This window comes from Arvicanthis niloticus, chromosome 22, assembly GCF_011762505.2.
Source record: "Arvicanthis niloticus isolate mArvNil1 chromosome 22, mArvNil1.pat.X, whole genome shotgun sequence".
NCBI classification, from domain to species: domain Eukaryota; kingdom Metazoa; phylum Chordata; class Mammalia; order Rodentia; family Muridae; genus Arvicanthis; species Arvicanthis niloticus.
The window spans coordinates 4,271,392-4,290,165 of NC_133429.1; the positions used below are offsets into that span (position 1 = coordinate 4,271,392).

The 18,774-nt window shown below is 46.2% G+C and overlaps 1 protein-coding gene across 4 annotated transcripts in view; it reads left to right on the forward strand.

The window, feature by feature from the left end:
- Window positions 1-4,822, forward strand: part of Cyp4f22 (cytochrome P450 family 4 subfamily F member 22) — a 41,829-nt gene extending 37,007 nt beyond the window's left edge. For all 4 annotated transcript variants that reach the window (XM_076919675.1, XM_076919674.1, XM_076919676.1 and 1 more), the window contains 4 exons: window positions 724-857; window positions 2,806-2,870; window positions 3,483-3,565; window positions 3,967-4,822. In XM_076919675.1, coding sequence (XP_076775790.1) covers window positions 724-857; window positions 2,806-2,870; window positions 3,483-3,565; window positions 3,967-4,144 — 460 coding nt within the window. In that variant the 3' untranslated portion in view covers window positions 4,145-4,822. The remainder of the gene's footprint in view (window positions 1-723; window positions 858-2,805; window positions 2,871-3,482; window positions 3,566-3,966) is intronic.
- The last annotated feature ends 13,952 nt before the right edge of the window (window positions 4,823-18,774 follow it).

Here is an 18,774-nt window from a genome sequence, read left to right on the forward strand (position 1 = left end):
CTTGTCCAAATATAAATAAATAAATAAATAAATAAATAAATAAATAAATAAATAAAGTAAGTAAGTAAGTAAGTAAGTAAGTAAGTACATAAGTAAGTAAGTAGATGGTGGATGGTGCCTGAGAAATGACATTGAGAAATGACTGGCATCCATAGGTATTCACATGAATCCATACATCAACAGATGCACACACAGACACACACACACACACACACACACACACACACACACACACACATGATAATACACACCCATAATCACAGTACTGGGGAGGCTGAGGCAGGAGGACTAAAAGTTTGAGGCTAGCCTGGGCTATATTATGAGTTTCATATTGGCCTGTATCAGGGAGAGGCAACTTGCTGTGACTTTGAGGCCTCCAGCTGCCCTCACATCTCCTGTGACTGTACAACTATTCATCAATGGTAGATTAGTGTGGGGGCCCAGTGGCAGCCCCAGCAACCAGGACCATCGTTTTCTGTTTCCATTTGTCAGTATTGTGATGGGTGGACGGTCAGATAATTTTGTTTGACCCTAGGACACCATGTATTTCAACCAATTGGACTATCACTGAGCTATACCCCAGTCACCTTTTTCTTTTTTGTTTCTATTGCATTTACTTAGTGTGTGTGTGTGTGTGTGTGTGTGTGTGTGTGTGTGTGTCTGCGCGTACTCGCACCTGCATGTGTGAGTGTGTTCAGGGCGTCACAATTCCTTTCTCTTCAGGGATGACTTGACTCAGTTACCCTTCACCACCATGTGTATCAAGGAGAGCCTTCGCCAGTTCCCACCGGTGACCCTCATCTCTCGTCGCTGCACAGAGGATGTCAAGCTGCCAGATGGACGCATCATCCCCAAAGGTGCCTGCTCTGTCTCCTTTGCTGTTGTGGCACTGTTCACAGGGCTCTGGCCATGCCTGCTATGGTGCAGGGTTCCTGTGATGGGAAAGATTCCTGGGTATGAGTTGCTTTGGGAGTGAGGAGGGTATCTTAGTTTCATTTCCTGTCGATGTGATAATATCACCCAACAAAAGCAACTTTAGGGGTACAGCGTTTGTTTGGTTCATGATTCCTGGTTATAGTCTGTCATGGCAGAGGAGTCAGAGTGACAGAGACATAAAATCCTCAGTCATTTTGCAGCCACAGACAAGAGCAAAGAGCAATGGATGACTACCCACATGCCAGAGTTCAATTCTCTTCTTTTTATTCTGTCCAGGTCCTAATCCATGAAACGGTGCCACCCACATTCAGTATGTCTTCCCACCTTAAGTAATCAATTAAGAATATCTTCCGTGGGGGCTGGAGAGATGGCTCAGCACTGTAAGAGTACTGGCTCATAACTCTTTGTAACTCTGGATTTAGGGGATACAACACCCCATTTTTAACTCTGCAGGTACTAGGTGTGCATGTGGTGCACATACAGGTAAAATACTCACATACACTAGGTGTGCATGTGGTGCACATACAGGTACTCATATACACATACAGGTAGAATACGCATATACACAATAAGCAAATAAACCTAAAAGTAAAAAAATAAAAAGCACTTGCTACTCCCACAGAGGACCTGAGTTTAGTTCTAAGCACCTTCTTGGGAAATTCACAACCACCTATAACTCCAGTACCAGGGAATATGACACTCACTTCTGAGCCCCGCACACGTGTCATATATACACACTCACTCTCTCACACAAAGTACATATAAAATAAAAATAAATTAAAAAAAGAAACTTTCTTACTGGCATGCATATAGACTAATCTAATCTAATCTAGTCTAGTCTAGGCAATCCCTCATTGGGACCCCTTTTCAGGTGATTCTAGAGTGTATCAAGTTGGCAAAACCAATCATCAGAGGGAAACCTAGGTGTTTGTAGAGGAGGTCGAAGTACCTGTATCCAGATGGAAGGGAAGGAGTGGAGGAGGCAGGGCTGGCTCTGGGTAGTCATTAATGGCAGGTCAGAGTCTTTTAAAAATAGGATGATGACGATTATGTGTGTGTGTCTGTTTGTGTGCGCACACATGCACATAGAAAGGTCAGAGGTCAGAGGTTTTTGGCCATCTATTCTTTTCTTTCACTATGAGTTCTAAAGCTTGCACCCGTGTCCTTGGGATTTCACAGAAAGCAGTTTTACGTGCTGAACATATTTTGGGGTAGGGGGCTGGAGCAGAGGGCCAGGTTTGTTTAGTTGCCATTCATTCCCCGAGAAGCAAGCTGTATTTGTGGTGATGCCGGGAGCTCAGGCCTAATTACCACTCAGTCTCTAAGGAGAGGCCCCACGTATTCCTGTCCATGTGGCACCAGGGATGGACAAAATGCAGAGACAGGCTTGGGAAGCCCAGGAGGAGGGCAGACTCTACCCAGGGAGGGAATGTGGAAGGCCACGTTCTCCAAGATTTAAGAGCAAGCGTGTTGATGGAGCAGAGCATCAGAGTGCAGATGGTGAATGAGTGCCTTGAATAACAAGCACAGGCACCTGACTCCATCCAGAGGGAAGAAGGGAGCCTAGGGAGGTAAAAGGAACAATGGTGTGCCCATGAGCAAAACTGATGCCATGATGGACTGACGTCCATACTGTACGGACAGTGAGTGGAATAGCCAGAAAGAGGCAGGGAGAGTAGGCAGGGCAGCAAATGCTTTCAGAGAAGGATGGACAGGAAGTGGTGGTAGCTGCCTCACAGGGATCCAACCTATGACTGAAGGACCAGCTGAGGTGTGTGTGTGTGTGTGTGTGTGTGTGTGTGTGTGTGTGTGTGTGTGTTTCCAGAGACTCCCTTGGGTCTTACTGATTCCAAATCCTCCCACCCCCAGGAATTATCTGCTTGGTCAGCATCTACGGGACTCACCACAACCCCATCGTGTGGCCTGACTCTAAGGTAAGTTTCTGCATTTGTCGTCCAGTGGCCCTGGCTCCTTCTCAGGGGCTTCTCAGGGCTGCTTGCAGGGACTGGCCCCGCTGTTCCTGATTCAGCCAGTCCTTGTTTATCTACAAAGTCAACAAATAGTCATCGAGCAACTTCTGTGTGTCACACTTCTGTGCTTAGCAGTGATAACCTATAATGACACTGTCTATACCCTCATGGACCTTAAAGTAAAGCTTATGACAACTAACTGATAGATAAGATCATTTTGGGCATCGGTAAATGTTCTAAGGAGGTAGAAACAGATGGGGTGGGGAGAATTATGCTCAAGGGATCCAGAGAGGCCCCAAAGACAAGGTAATGTTTGAACTGAGACCTAATCATTATGAAGAACAGGGAGAGGCCTGTTCCAGGCTGAGGAGACATCAAGTGTAAAGACCTCTGAGGTAGAAAAAGAGCCTGGGTGCTTGACAACAGGAGACAGACATGGATAGGCTGTAGCGGGTGTGATAGATTGGAACAAATGGCCCCAAGGTGTTTCAGCTACAGGAGTCCTCAGAGGTTGAGGTGCAAGTGGGCTGGACGGTTGGGACAGTCCCCAGACTCACCCAGGCAATTTTTATCTAGGTATACAATCCTTACCGTTTTGACCCGGACACCCCACAGCAGCGCTCTCCGCTGGCTTTTGTACCTTTCTCAGCAGGTCCCAGGTAAGGCCTCTACTAACCCCAAACATCACTACAAATGGGAGGGGCAGAGCCACTGTCAGATCAGGGGTGTGCCCCAAGGAAGCAGGGAGCAAGCCCCACCCACGAGTAATTTTTGGCAACTTAAGTCCCCTCTGATTCCCTGACTGAACCAAGAGGTCCTGAATCAGACTACAATTCCGTCCTTGAGATCTGGGTACCCTGGGTTCTGGGCTCACATACTTCCAATAGCTGTGTGATGCTGTCGTCCGTCATTCGAGTTCTACAGAGGAAGGAACTGAAGCTTAGATAAAGGCGGTCAGGATGCATTGGTAGTAGTAAGCTGTGTGCTAGGATTTGAACGTTTGACTCTCAGGGTTGCACGTCCTAAGGATTCTTGCATCTCATTTGAACCCTTTCTGCAGGAACTGCATCGGGCAGAGCTTCGCCATGGCAGAGATGCGTGTGGTCGTGGCGCTGACACTACTGCGCTTCCGCCTGAGCGTGGACCGAACCCACAAGGTGCGGAGGAAGCCGGAGCTTATTCTACGCTCGGAGAACGGCCTTTGGCTCAACGTGGAGCCGCTACCCTCGCAGGCTTGAGTGCGCCCGGGTTCGCGGATCCCGGCGTCCAGGCTCCGCCCGCTCAGGCCTAAACCACGCCTCCAATGGCCTGGATCCGCCCCCAAGATATTGAGGGTGTTGACTACGCTCCTCGAAAGTACTGGAGGACAGAGCTTTGTAGAGGAGCATCTTGTTGGTGCCGACTTCGCCCCTCAGGACAAGAGCCCACCCTTGGGATTTGATTCCACCCCTTGAGGTCAAAGTTTCGGTTTGAATTACTCTCGCCGGCCCTTCAGCGTGAGGGAATCATACTAGGCCCCGCCCCCTCGGCCTGGGCCACGCCCCCAGCATGAATCAGATTCCCTTGGCCCTGTGGATTCCTATTCCTAGGCCTGGCGCAGAAACTTCCTTGGACCTAAGACTCACAGCTGAGGCTGTATCCTCTGGCTTTCCCTCTGGCTACGCCCAGGTTAGCTTCTAAACCGAGGATTTAGAAGCTGGAGCCTGAGGGTTGCAGTCCTGAATCTTCAACGTCACTTTTCCTGAGACCCACAGCTCCAAGGAAGGACTGTTCAAGCTGAATCTCAGGACTTAGGCTGTTTGCTTTGTTGTTGTTTTGTAGACCTGGACCCTTGCAAGCTCCTTCCTTCTTGTCCACCATCCCTTTGCTGAATTTTCTCAATTTTAAGAGTGAGAATAAAGGCAAGAGGATCCAGACACCTTCCACCCCACTCCGCCCACCTCACCCCGTCCCAGATATGGAGCCCACGGTGGGGAGGTGGGCCTCTTAGCAGTCGGGAAGCAACTGGGACATAGTTGTTTGATCTGGAACTAAAGTCAGATTTTTTTTGGGACAATTTGTGCACTGTTTATTTGGTCAATAGATCTCATATTAATTCAATGTCTACTGGCATGGGGTCAGATGCACAGCTCAGCCTAGTTTTTCCTTCTCATTGGAGAGGAGCGGAAGTTGAACAAACAATTATACCTGTGAATGATTATTTACAACGTACGACAAATGCTTCAAGCATGAGCTCCCTGGCTCCCGGTGAATCTGACAGAAATATGGGGAGTGGAGTGTCAGGGGAAGTCTGAGGCTGAAGTAAGAGCAGAAGTTGAATGGACTGAGGGAAGGGAAGAGCATCCCAGGTGGTGTCAGTAAAGGGCTGGGCTGGGGAAGAGCATGGAGAGCCCACAGCAGTTTCAGTGTCTGTTAAGTGAGATAATTAGAAGCTATCCAAGCCATGGAGCAGTGCATGGATCAGATGTGAACAGGTGGGAAGACAACTGAGCCGTGGCAAGAGTCACTCCATCTCGAGTTCAAGGCCAGCTTGGGCCAGGTGGACACCCAGTCTCAAGAAAACAAGGATTGGGGTGTGTGCCCAGAACGGAGTGCTGGACTACATCAGCCGAGCCTGGGAGGAGCACAGGAAGCATTAGGTTTCATCTGAATCTCACTAGAGTAACTGTGAGGATTTGGGTGATGGAAGCAGAATGGAGGAAGGGTAGTGGACGGAGAGCAAACAGCTACAGGGAGTCATGGAAGGTATGAGAAAGGACGGAGAAAGACACGGTTAGACCAGGCTTCTTATGAATGGGGCTTGTAGGGACATACTGTGTGTGGGTCAGGGTCCTGGGAAAGATGGAGACTTTGTAGTCTGTATTAGGCAAACACTCAAACACTAACTTATACTCCTGTTAATACTTCTTGAACTTGAATGTGGATTGCAGGCTGGAACACACATTCTGGAAGTCTAGTATTTAGGGAGCTGGGCTTGGTGGCACATATCTTTAATCCAAGTCAGGACCAGAAGTGTCTTTGTGAGTTTGAGGCCAGCTTGGTCTACATAAGGAGCTCCAGGACATCCAGGACTACAGAGAGAACCTGTCTCAAAAAAAAAAAAAGGACTAAGGGTTTGGGGTGGAATGTAGCTCAATGGTGGAGTCCTGCGCTTGACCCCTGTATTGCAAGGAACAGCAAACCATCCTTCAACCAAGACTGTCAGTGTCCCAGTGTGTGTGTTTACATGTGTGAGTCCACTGGAATGCGTGCGTGCGCGCGCGCGCACACACACACACACACACAAATGCATGAAAAAGAGTTTAAAGACCAAGACTTAGAGATTCCCCACGTTACTCTAGTGAGATTCAGATGAGACCTAATGCTTCCTGTGCCCCTCCCAGGCTCGGCTGAGGTAGCCCAGCACTCCGTTCAGAGCACAAACCCAGCCCTTGGCCCACGGTGGCGTTGAACTGGAGATGGAATGACTCTTGTCACAGCTCAGTTGTCTTCCCACATGTTCTTATTTAAATATCCACACACCGCTCCACAGCGGATATCTCATTTAATAGATGCTGAAACTGAGGTCTCAGAGGGAAGCAACTCACCCAATATCCTTACTACAGCACTGGGAGTCAGCAGGTGGCCTAGAGTATCTGCTAAACTGAATTTCAAGACTGTGGCAGTGGCAAAACTGTCTTGTGTCCTGGGGCGACCCCTGGTGTCACATTATGGGATCGTCGGCCAATGTCCACTGTCCACGGTACTTGCCTGCTGAGTTCGTGTTCAATCCGAGCTACTTGGCCCTCGGTAGTGCTGTCGCTCCTACATTGTCGCCAGGATGGAGGAGCTCCACAAGCCCATCATTCTCCAAAGTCTTCCCAGTTTTTTCATACACAACCTTGTCGTCTTCCAGCAACAGGACAAAACAAAATAACCACAAAAATTTGGCATGGGAAGGCATTATTTGTGAGATCTAATCATGGTAGGGCCCTTTCCTGGAGGTGGGCTTGGGCACTATTCTCTGCTCCTCAATTTTCCCTGGTACTGTGAGTCTTACAGGATCATAAAACTCGACATTTGTGAACCTCGTAAGGTGAATAAATGAGAGGAGGAAGGGAGGGATGGGGCCATAGTTCAAGTCACACCTTCACGCCCTCCCGCCGACCCTCTTAAGACAGGGTTTCATAGCACTAAGCCTGTGTGATTGATTCTTTTAAGACAAGGAGGCTGGGGACGAGGTGCCCTGTTTCTCTTATATGTATGTAAGAGGCTCCCTCTGCTGGTCAGAGGCACCAGTCTATAAAGTTCTTCCTCCAAGAATGCCCATGTTTCTGTGTGCATGCCTGCCGATTTGCTACAGCTTGTGTGCACTGGTGACCCTGAATCTGTCTAGGTGATGGCATACACTCATCTTGGCGTCTGTGCGTGAGTGTATGTGTATGTATGTAATATGTGTTCATGTGTTTGCGGCAAAGCAGGGCAAACACCATTATTCACTATGCCTGCAACCTTCCACAGCAGCTGTGCTTAAGGTCAGCATCACAGCTCCCTGTCCCGGTACCAGGCTCAGCCCTTGCAGTGCAGCCTCCACACTCTAGACAGACACTGCCTTTGAAGCAGCACTGGGTCTTCTCTGTGGCTGGGATGACCCTGAGGTGAGTGTTCCTTTCTCTCTGCCCAGAACTGAACACTGTAAACGTCCTTCATGTTGCCCTTGGCTCCTGTCTCTCTCCCACTCTGCTTCCCCAGGAGTGTTTCTGATGTGTCCTGGGATACCCTCTCAAAGAGATGCTTGGAAGTTAAAATCTTGTCTTAGGACTGCTGCCAGGTAAAGTCTTTACCCTGAAATGCTTGTCTCAGGGTCTGCTGCTGGTGAGTTCAAAGTAAAATACAACACGGGGCAGCTCCTCCAGCCCCTATAGTCCTATTCGAGTGTCCTGATTACCAGGGAGGGATTTAAGATCAGAGCATAGTTAAGTCTCAAACCCTGGGACAAATGACTGAGGTGCCTATTTAACATGTCAAAATGGACCTGGCCCCTAGGTTCTCCCGGCATCCCTCAGCCCCTACCTGTTACAGGGTCCTTACATACCTTGCTCCTACCCTGAACTCTCTAGCTGGGTGGTGGTGGTGGTGCTGCTGCTGCTTCTGGTATGTGGGTGGCTGGACTGGGCTGTACGTCCCTATGGAATCCAACCATTTTGGTTACCCATCCCTTTTGTACCGTTGCCCTCTTGGGTGCTGCACCTAGTTCCCCTTCTTCCCTCTCCCCCTTTTTTACCTCTCACCTCACATGGCTCAGCTCAGTCTGATCATATTCATTCTGGACTCTTTCAGAAATCTCTACCTCTGGCTATGCTCTCCCTTTTATCTACGATAAATATTCTTCTCTCTACCATACCAAGGGATATATATATATATATATATATATATATATATATATATATATTCCTTTTTATTGTTTTTTCATTCAAGTGTGAATCCCTCGGTTTGAGCAAGGCCGCACACCTGTTGAGTGGTAGAGCACAACTTTAACCTTGGTCTGTCTTATACCAAGCCGGGTGCCTTCCTAATAGCCTGTGAAGAGTCAGAGAGCTCATGAGAGGGCTTACAGAGTGAGCTCCTTGACTGGGTGCCAAAGGACATAGCATCACAGCTGGTGCCTATGTCGTCACTCTGTCATAAAGCAGGCATCAGACATGTGCTTCATTCTGTCCATTCTATCCGTGTGCTAAGTAGTATGGTAAACACCCTCTCCTTCCCTCCCTTCATTCCTCCCTGGCTGGTTGTAAAAAAGTAGTAATTAAGGGAAATTGCTTATGTGTAAAAATTCATACTTTGGGGAGGACTCAAGCGGGGCTGGCTTTCTATGCTCGACTGAACAAAGCAGCTTGTCTGAGTAGGAAGGAGACATTTCCAAGGTGGTGGACTCTTATGGTGGACAAATGGTTGAGGATCTCATGGCCTTTAAGACAAGGTCTCTCCATGTGGTTGCTTGGGTTACATCTTTCCATGTCCACTGGGGCCAAGACCCTGTAGTGTAGTGAAACTTGAAGGAAACTGTGGACCTTTTATGATATATAAACACCACTGTCCAGGAAGTCATAGGGACTAACCAAACTCAAGGAGAGGAACATTAGGCGTCACCTCTGGACTGCTTCTTTAGAGAAAGAGTCAACAGTCTCCTATCCCCCCATGACTTCTTGTGTGTAATATTTTGTTGTTTCCACATGGCATTGCCATCTATGAAGTTCAAGAAACACATAATCAAGTTAGCAAAAAAATATAAAACTAAAATTTTAATTATGTGTCTGCCTTAGTTATGGTTTACTGCTATGAACAGACACCATGACCAAGGCAACTCTTAAAAGAACAACATTTAATTGGGGCTGGCTTAAAGATTCAGAGGTTCAGTCCAGTATCATCAAGGTGGGATCATGGCAGCATCCAGGTAGGCATGGTGCAGGAGGAGCTGAGAGTTCTACATCTTCATTTGAAGGCTGCCTTAGGAGAAGACTGTCTCCCAGGCAGCTAGGACGAGAATCTTAAAGCCCACACCCACAGCGATACAGTTCCTCCAACAAGGCCACACCTACTCCATCAAGGTCACACCTATTTCAACAAGGCCACACCTCCAAATAGTGCCACTTCGTGGGCCAAGCATATTCAAATCATCACAGTGTCTAAGTGTGTGAATATGTGCATGTATGTCTTTGCAGTACAGATGGGTTTGAAGCCATCTGATCTGGAACCAGACTGAGGTGCTCTAAAGAGCGGTACATGCTCTTAACCACTGGGTCACTTCTCCAGCCCCCTCCCACCAACTCTTATAGTGGTTTAAATAAGTTTATGTTTTTGTATTAGAAACACTCATAGTTATCCTGGGGGGGGGGGTAGAATGTGCTCCTTAAAGTGCAGGTTGGATGCACCTTGATTATTTGAGAAAAAAAAGTGGTGCAGGTTTTAGTGTTTATTAATTATGAAAATAACGGGTTCACTTTGACATTTTCATACACGAGTCATATTCACTGATATTACTTTTTTCTTTACACCCTACCTTATTCTCTTCCTCTTCCCTATTGGGCCGTCGTCTGTTTTCATGTCTTTTCCTTTCTAGCTCCCACAAAGAGCAAATGTAATGTTTGTCTTTCACTGAGCATGATGATCTCCAGTTCTGCCCATTTTGCTGAACACATTGTGGCCTCACACTTTTCTATGGGTAGACAATACTCCATTGTCTTTATATGGTACATATTCTATATCTATCCAAACATCCATTAACACACACACACATCAGTTAAAGGAAAAGAGCTTAGAGTCTATGAATTTGGGAGATAGCAAGTGGTGTATGGTGTGTGTGTTTGGGATTGGAGGGAAGGAAGGAAGCAGAGAAAACTGATTTTAAGTATATTTTAATAAACAATTTCACAGCTTCAGGAATTCCTAGAAACTGGCCAGATTCATCAGGCTCCACCCTTTTCAAGCTGATATACACTATAAAAAGAGCGGAGACACTCTCTGACCTATCAAGCTGCCTGCCAGTTGTACGTGTGGTGAGCTTCAGGGTTCCAGCTTTTGTGAGCCATCACCTTTGTTAAGACAAGCTTTTGGTGATGCAGCTGTCTTTGAGACATCTTTGCTAGTGTAGGGAACCCTCACCCACACTTCCATAAGTTGGACTTTTGCCGCATCTTTATTCTGGTCTGTTATTGATTCCCTGTCTGGAATAAGTGAACATTTGTTTACATCTCCTCAGGAATAGTAACACTCAATGCATCCAACACAACCTAAATTTAAAAATGAATTAATTAAATGAGTATGGATGTTTTGCCCACATGTATTGCACCACCTGTGTCCAATGGAGGCCAGAAGAGGTCATCAGATGTCCTGGGATCAGAGTTACAGACAGCTATGAACAGCTACATGGGTGCTGGAAATGAAATTCAGGCCCTCTACAAGAGAAGCCAGCGTTCTTAAATGCTGAACTATCTTTTCAGTCCATATAGCACTTATTTTCTTTTGAAAGCAAGTTGCACATTTCCAATACTTAATTCGAATAAATGTTGCTCTACAAAATGGAGAAATGAGACCATAGCAAGACTGAAAGCCATCAAGAAAAGAAGGAAAACCTTCAGCTCTATCTGTATCTAGCACCTGGGGCTTATGATTGGCTCATCTGGGCTGCAGCAGTCTTGCCTCTCCAGCCCGTTTCACTGTGTGCCTGAAGTTGTCCTCAGTGGATATCCAATGGTCCTGTATTTCTAGAATCTTATGCTTTCTACTGCGGCTTAGGCTTGATCTTCCCAGGTTTGAGCAACTGCCTCTCACATCCTTCTTGTAGGAAACCTTACCTGGATACACAGGGCTTGGCCTCAGAGGTTTTCTGAAATTTTGATGTGAATCTTCACTATTGCCACATTGAAGATGCTGAGTTCTGCTGCCAGCTTGAGATACACTCTGGCTTTCTTGGACCACAGCTGCTGTGACCTCTGTGTGCCCTTGAGGTTAACCTTAGGAAAAAAATTTCTCTAAGTGGCCATTTTGCAGTAGGGAATTCCTTCAGCAATATTCCTCACGTGTGTGTGTGTGTGTGTGTGTGTGTGTGTGTGTGTGTGTGTATTAATTAATGAATTAATTAACTATGGTACACATGAGAAAGTCATAAGACAACACTGAGGTGCTAGTTCTTTCCTTTCAACATGGGATCAGACATCAGGCCACTGAGCCACTTCACTGGCATATCGGAATCATTCGTGGTTGGAACCTTGTGTTAGGACATATCTTGTGGGACCTAATGCAAAGTGTGAGATTTCTCTTTAATGGTGTTAGTCTGTCATCATTACTGCTGTCTTCTCTGTACTCATGTCTGCAACTTCAAATTTACATGCTTCCTTCTTTTCTAAACTGTTTTTTTTTTTTTTTTTTTTTTTTTTTTTTAATCTTTCTGTTCCACTTGCTCTTTCTCACTGTGGACCTAAAGGCAATGAACAGTAACCGTAACACACTTGAAAAGTCTTCTGGCAAACAAAGTAGTCATTTGGTTTTTATTCAGTTAGGATGAAATTTTAACGTGGCAAGTTTCCCCTCCCCACCTCCTCCCTCCCCCCATCCCCCAATCTAGTGTATCTTGGTCAGGGTTCTCGAGAGTCACAGAACTTACAGAATGCCTTTGTATATTAAGGGAAATTATTAGAATGACTTACAGTCTGCAGTCCAACTAACCCAACAATGGGCAGCTGTGAATGGGAAGTCAAGAATCTAGTAGTTGCTCAGTCCTGTGAGGCTGGGTGTTTGACCTGGTCTTCTGTATAAGCTGAGATCCTGAAGAAGTAGGTTCCAACAGATGTGCTGGCGGGTAAGTGCAAGCAAAATGAAGAAGAACAAATGCTTTCTTCCATTGTCCTTAAGTAGGCCTCCAGCAGAAGGTACGGCCCAGATTAAAGGTGTGTACCACCACACCTGGATTTGGAACTTGCTCTGCTCCAGGCTGGTCTTGAACTCAAAGATCTGCTTTCCTCTGTCTCCTGGAATTAAAGGTGTACACTACCTTACCTGAGCCTAAGCTTTTCATGGCAACTATGCCTCAAGATCTGGACCACAGATATGTCCTCCATTTCTGGATTGTAGTTCATTCCAGATGTAGTCAAGTTGACAAGCAGGAATAGCCATCACACCTAGCTAGCTTCCAAATAGCTTCCTTGAGACAGGGACCTATTGATTTATTCAATAAGCGTTAAGCACAGTAACCTTGAGCAGATATTCCTAGCCCTCTGTGCTATTTTAGCTGTTTCCCAGCCACACGCCCAGAGTTACTTGCATTTAGTCTCTCCTTGGCTCACTTTGCTGTAACTCTCTGTCCTCATGGAGAGTTCCCTTGGTGACTCCTCCCTATGGCAACCATCTTCTTCCTCTACCCCATGACCGTTCTTCTCCTGGACCCTCACCCGCTTCATGGTGAACTCTTTCTACCTCACTCTTCTCCCCAGTACCCTTGGCTGGGATCAGAAGTCCAGCCTTTCTATGTCCAGCCTTTTATTAAAGATTCAGAGGTAACTGGAGAGCATTCTTTAAACTACATTTATACAGGATACTTTTCAATATTCGTGACAATGCCATGTCCTGACTTGTAGGCATAATGTTATTATATCCCGTGCACAGATTATTCTTGTATTATTCAAATGCTGGTTTCTGTGCCCCAATATCTAGTTGCAATCTTTATTCTGAGAATCTCCTGTGTCAGTGTCATGTAAATATTGCTCCTCAGTTATTCCCTGATTGGTCAATAAAGAAGCTGATGAACCAATGCCTGAGTAGAGGAGAGAACAGGACTGAACTTCCTCACAGCTAGGGAAAGGGGAAGAGGAAGAAAAAGTGGGGCTTAGTCACAGGGACAGAGTTCAGGAGACATCATGAGAAAACACATGGAGCCCAGAGAGCCAGATTAGTACTCTGGGAGGCAGCCAGATTAGTTTAAAGGTTTAATTTAGGGGATTAAAGTAGAGTAACACTGTTCAGTTGTTGAGCTCTTAAAACCCGTTACATAAATATAATAATTTAGTCAATTATTTGGGAGCTAGCTGGGTTAAGAGGAAAACAAGCACTTATTAGAAAGCCACTAACATGCCTGTGAGTGGATGTCTGGGCACAGAGATCAGCATCTGAATACACAGTGCCCGAGACCCTCCTCTAACCTTCATCTAAACTCAGCTTCTCAGAACATGGCAGAGTGTAGCCAGATTCTTTGAAAAATGTTTTACTCTTCATTTCACGGAATGTGTTTTGCCTCCATGTGTGTCTGTGCACCACATGCATGTCTGCTGCCTGTGGAGGTCAGAAAGGGGCACTGGATCTCTAAGAACTGGTGTTATAGTCAGTTGTGAACTGCCATGTGGGTGCTGGGAAGAACAACCAGTGCTCTTAGCCATCTCTCCAGCCCTGTAGCAAGATTCTTTATCATGTCACAACAGGAATGACCTCTAGCTCAGTTCCCAAGGGAGTCTTGATCCCTTCTGAGACCTCATGAACTGAGCCTCCACTGTCCACACACACCTCAGCACCCTAGTGTCCAAACTCCTACCATCTTGGCCCACCACTCCAGACTTACTGCATTCTAGAGCTTTTCTAGATAGAAGTTCAAAACTCCTCCTCATCCCTCTTGCAAACCAGGCCCAAAGCCTGTGAACCACACAGTCAGATTTATCACAGCTCTGACTCCTTCTCAACATCAGTTTTGCATATTGGTTACTTTTTTTACTTGACAAATACCCAATAAAGGCAACTTCAGGAAGAATGGGTTATATGTACAGCTCAAGAGTACAGCCCTTTATGGCTGGGAAGTTCTGGTGGCAGTAGTATAAGGCAGCTTTACACATTATATCTGAAATCAGCGTGCAGAGAGAGGGATAAATGCTGTTTTTCATCTTGCTTCTTCCTTTTAATGCTTTTCATTAACATATATCAATTCTTCATAACAATGGGTTTCATTTGGACATTTCATTCATATATAATGTGTTTTGACATAATCACCCTCCATTACTGGCTATTGGTATCTGCTCTCTCATTTATTCCTGTGCCTAGCTAGTCTCTTTTGTACTTTCATGCCTTTAAAGTTTATTTATTTCTTTGTGTACCTGCACTTGGCATGCGTGAAGGTGTCAGAATACAACCTGTGGAGTCAGATTCCTTCCACTGTAGGGGCCCCAGGCAGTGAACTCAGCTTTGGCAGAAGGCACCTCTACCTGTAGAACTGCATTGCTAGCCTTTCATATCTTTGTGTGTGTGTTTCAGTGACCTCTATTCGGGTTGCTTGTAGAGGCACTGGTGAGAGGTTATTTATAGGAGTGTGTGCCCATTACCCATAACTGGAGCACATTACCCATAGCCACGCCACTGAAGAAAATGTCTTCCTCTCCCAGCAACCATTAACCTATAGATCACTAGGAAGGGGTGAAACATTGTGACTCTCATCCTTATGGCAGGATGTTGGCAGGCCCAGTTTTGGGCAGGCCTTGGGCAGGTAGTCATAGCTGCTGTGAATTGAAGTGTCACGTCTCGGAGGAAAGCACATCACAATACTCCTCTCCTTTATCTGCCTCTTACAACTTTCTGGCCCTTCTTCCAGAATGTTCCTTGAGCCTTGTAGGAGGTGGTATAAATGCCCCATTTGTGACTGAGCATCCAACAGACACATATTACAATCACTTTGATCAATTGTGAGCACCTGCAAATACTATTGTTCACTGCAAAAAGAAGCTTCTCTGCCCAAGGTTGAGAGTAGCATTACTCTCTAGGCATAAAAATAAACATATAAAAGCAATTTGATGGGCACAGTACCTTATACTCTGTCCTGGCTAGTTTTATGTCAACTTGACATACGCTAGAGCCATTTGGGAAGAAGGACTCTCAGCTGAGAAAATGCCCTCATCCAGATTGCCCATAGGCAAGCCTACAGGCCATTTTCTTGACTAATAATTGATGTGGGAGGGTGCCACTGGTCTAGTAGCCCAGTGTTGTGTAAGTAAGCAGGCTGAGCAAGCCGTGAGAGTCAAGTCAGTAAGCAGGGCTCTTCCATGGCTTCTGCTTCAGTTCCTGCCATGACTTCATTCGGTGATGGACTATTATGGGGAAATGTAAGATGACATAAACCCTTTCCTTCCCAAGTTGCTTTTGGTTATGATGTTTTATCATGATAATAGAAATCCCAACTAGTCCACCCCCAAGGATCTATGACCTCCATAGCCACAATTCCATAGGGTTTTGATAGGTTCAGTTCACAGCATCTAACACTAATTCCATCTTGTGGAATAGATTTCAAAACCAGAAAGGAGGTGGCTACCCCCATAACAAAGTTGCCACTATTGCTCCAGTGCATACATCTCACCTGCTCAGTCATTAATCTAGCACACAGTCTCAGTTGTTTTTCTGTTGCTTTGATAAAAACACTTGACCAAGGCAACTTGGTCAAAGGAAAAGGGGAGTGGAAAGGTCAAGGAAAAAAAGTTTATTTTAGCTTATAGTTCAGGAGGGTTAGAGTCCACAATGGCAAGAGAAGCATCGCAGAATGTGGTAGACACCGTGGCTAGATCAGGAAGCTGAGAGCTCACATGTCAAATTCTAAGCACAACGGAGAAAGAACAAACTGGAAGCAGGGGAGACTTTTAAAACCCCAAGGCCTGGCCCCAGTGATATACTTCTTTCAGCTTGGCTGCACCAAGCCTCCCCAAAAGGCACTACCAGCTGGGGATCAAGTGTTCAAATGCTGATACTCTGAGGGACATTTCTCATTCAAATCCTATACACACACATAGAGTCCACAGGTGAGTGAGACTGTTGATAATTCTTCTCCATCATCCGACCTGGCACCTGCACTCCATGAAGATTACCCAGCTGGGAAGGAGCTTCCAGTTCAGTGCTAACCTGAGCTTCCTCTTTTTCATTCAGCTTGGAACTCCAGAACAGAGAATGGTGCAACCAACATTGAAGGTACTCACCTTCTATTCTCAGGTAAACCTTGCTGGAAGTTTCTACAAACACACATTCAGATGTCTGTTTCCATGGTAATTCTAAATCAAGGAGGTGATTTAGGTTCACCACCACCTCAACTAAGATACCCTTTGTGATGGTTTGTGTTAATTGTCAACTTGAGATGGGCCTTAGGCATGCTTGTGGTCTGCTTTAGAGAAAGTTCTGTAAGTTGCTGAAAAGAATGTATATTCTGGTGTGTTTAGATGGAATGTTCTGTAAATGTCTGTTAAGTCCATTGGATCAATGATGCCATTTAATTCAGATATTGTAAGAATGCAGTGTTAGGCTGTGTGGTGGTGGTCATGGTGGCAGAAGTCCAGATCTTTGTGGGTTTGAGGAGAGGATTAGTCTATAGAGCTAGTTCTAGGACAGCCAGGCCTACATACAAAAACCAAAACCAGAAAACCAAAAACCAAAAACCAAAAAACCAAACCACAGTCTCAAAACACACACACACACACACACACACACACACACACACACACACACACACGAGTGCACACACATGCAAAGAATGTAATGTTAGAATCTAGCTGCTGTTCAGATCACAATACCTTATAGCTGGCCCCTCTTTTTCATAGAGGACACTGCCTCATAATCTAGATTGAACTGAGGTTGTCAGGCTGGTGTTGACTGGTGGCAAGAGTCTTTTACACACAGAAGCATCTCATTGGACTATGAGTGACTTCTCTATCCTTTCTCCCTAGTTTTGGTTTGAAGATTTTTTTGTCAAATGATAGAACAGCAACATACCTGCTTGCTTGTGTTCTAGGTACATTTCCTTGGCATACCCTTAAAAGTCTGTGAACTAACATTTTATTCATTTATTTGTGTGTGTGCGCACATACGTGCCCGCCCTCGTGTCTGTGATGCCATGTGGTGTGTTTATAAAAAGATAAAGAGATATAGAATATGTTCTATGGGTGTGTGTGTGGTGAGGTATGGGGGAAGGGGATGTCTCAGTGGGCCCATGCAAAGCATCCCTTTCCCCTGAGGGACCAGTGACAGGGCGGTATAGTATAGAATAGAGTTTATTCAGGGCATGGGGAGAGGAGTTAAGAGGGTAGTAGAGACAGAGAGAGTCAGAGAAAGAGTAGAGAAGTAGAGGCTGGCCATGATCATGTGGAGAGAGGGGGAAGGGAAGGAGGAAGGGGCTAGGGGACAGGGGGATCAAGAGATCAAGAGAGAGCAAGAGTGCAAGCAGCCCCCTTTATAGTGGGCCAGGCCTACCTGGCTGTTGCCAGGTAACTGTGGGGGTGGAGTTTAGACAGAATGCTAACATCATGGGTGTGGAGGCCAGAGGACACTTGCAGGAGTCAAGTCTCTCCTTCCGTCTACTCTATGATCAGAGCGAATCTGCCAGGCTCGGCAGCAGGCGCACCAACACACTGAGCCGTGTTACGATCCCCTGACACACTTTTATCTATTGTTTCACCATTGAGACTGAGAACACTGGAGTTATTGAAAGGTGTGTGCTGATTTCTGCAATTTAGTTGATTTTGTGTCCCCCTCTTCCCTCTCTTGGGTAGATACGATTCTAGTGTGTTTTATTTTTTTCCTGGACTATGAATAATAGTGTCATTCAGATGGCCTGCCCTTATATATGAATGGTGCTTTTCTCTTGGAGCTCTCAACATGACAGAGCCCACACCCTAGTTCTCTCCTAGCTTGCCTCACCAAGGGCCTGGCGTCTCTCAGCTTGACTCCTCCCACCTACTTCCTATCAGAACTCTGGCTCCGTAGCTGGGAGTTGGTTTTTTTTTTTTTTTTTGTTTGTTTGTTTTTGTTTTTTTCGAGACAGGGTTTCTCTGTATAGCCCTGGCTGTCCTGGCACTCACTCTGTAGACCAGGCTGACCTCGAACTCAGAAATCCACCTGCCTCTGCCTCCCAAGTGCTGGGATTAAAGGCGTGCGCCACCACCGCCCGGCGTAGCTGGGAGTTTTAATCATCAGACTCTGATCTAGTCGATTCCAGCATGGCTGGATCCTTTGTTTCTGGAAGTCTTGTCTCCACTCAGAACCTGGATTACTTGGAGGGAGAACTTGAATTCTGTCAGGCTGTGCAGCTGGTAGGCAGAGGCTCGGAGCCTCTCCATCCCGCACTGGAAAACACTGCCTGCTGCCCTCTAGCTAGCTGTGCAGAGGACCTGCGGAGCCTGGGGAGAACGGAAGAAATTGTAAACTTTGGGTCTCTAGACACCTTTGTTCTGGTTCTGACAGAAGGTGTTGATCGGTTCTGATAGAAGGAATCCCGAGGATTCCCTGCTTGTCTGGGCCTGTGACCTTGGATTGGCTCCAACAGCTTCGGCTTGGCCCCGCCTCCTCATTTTGGCATCCTGCTCAGGCTGGGAGGAGCCATTGG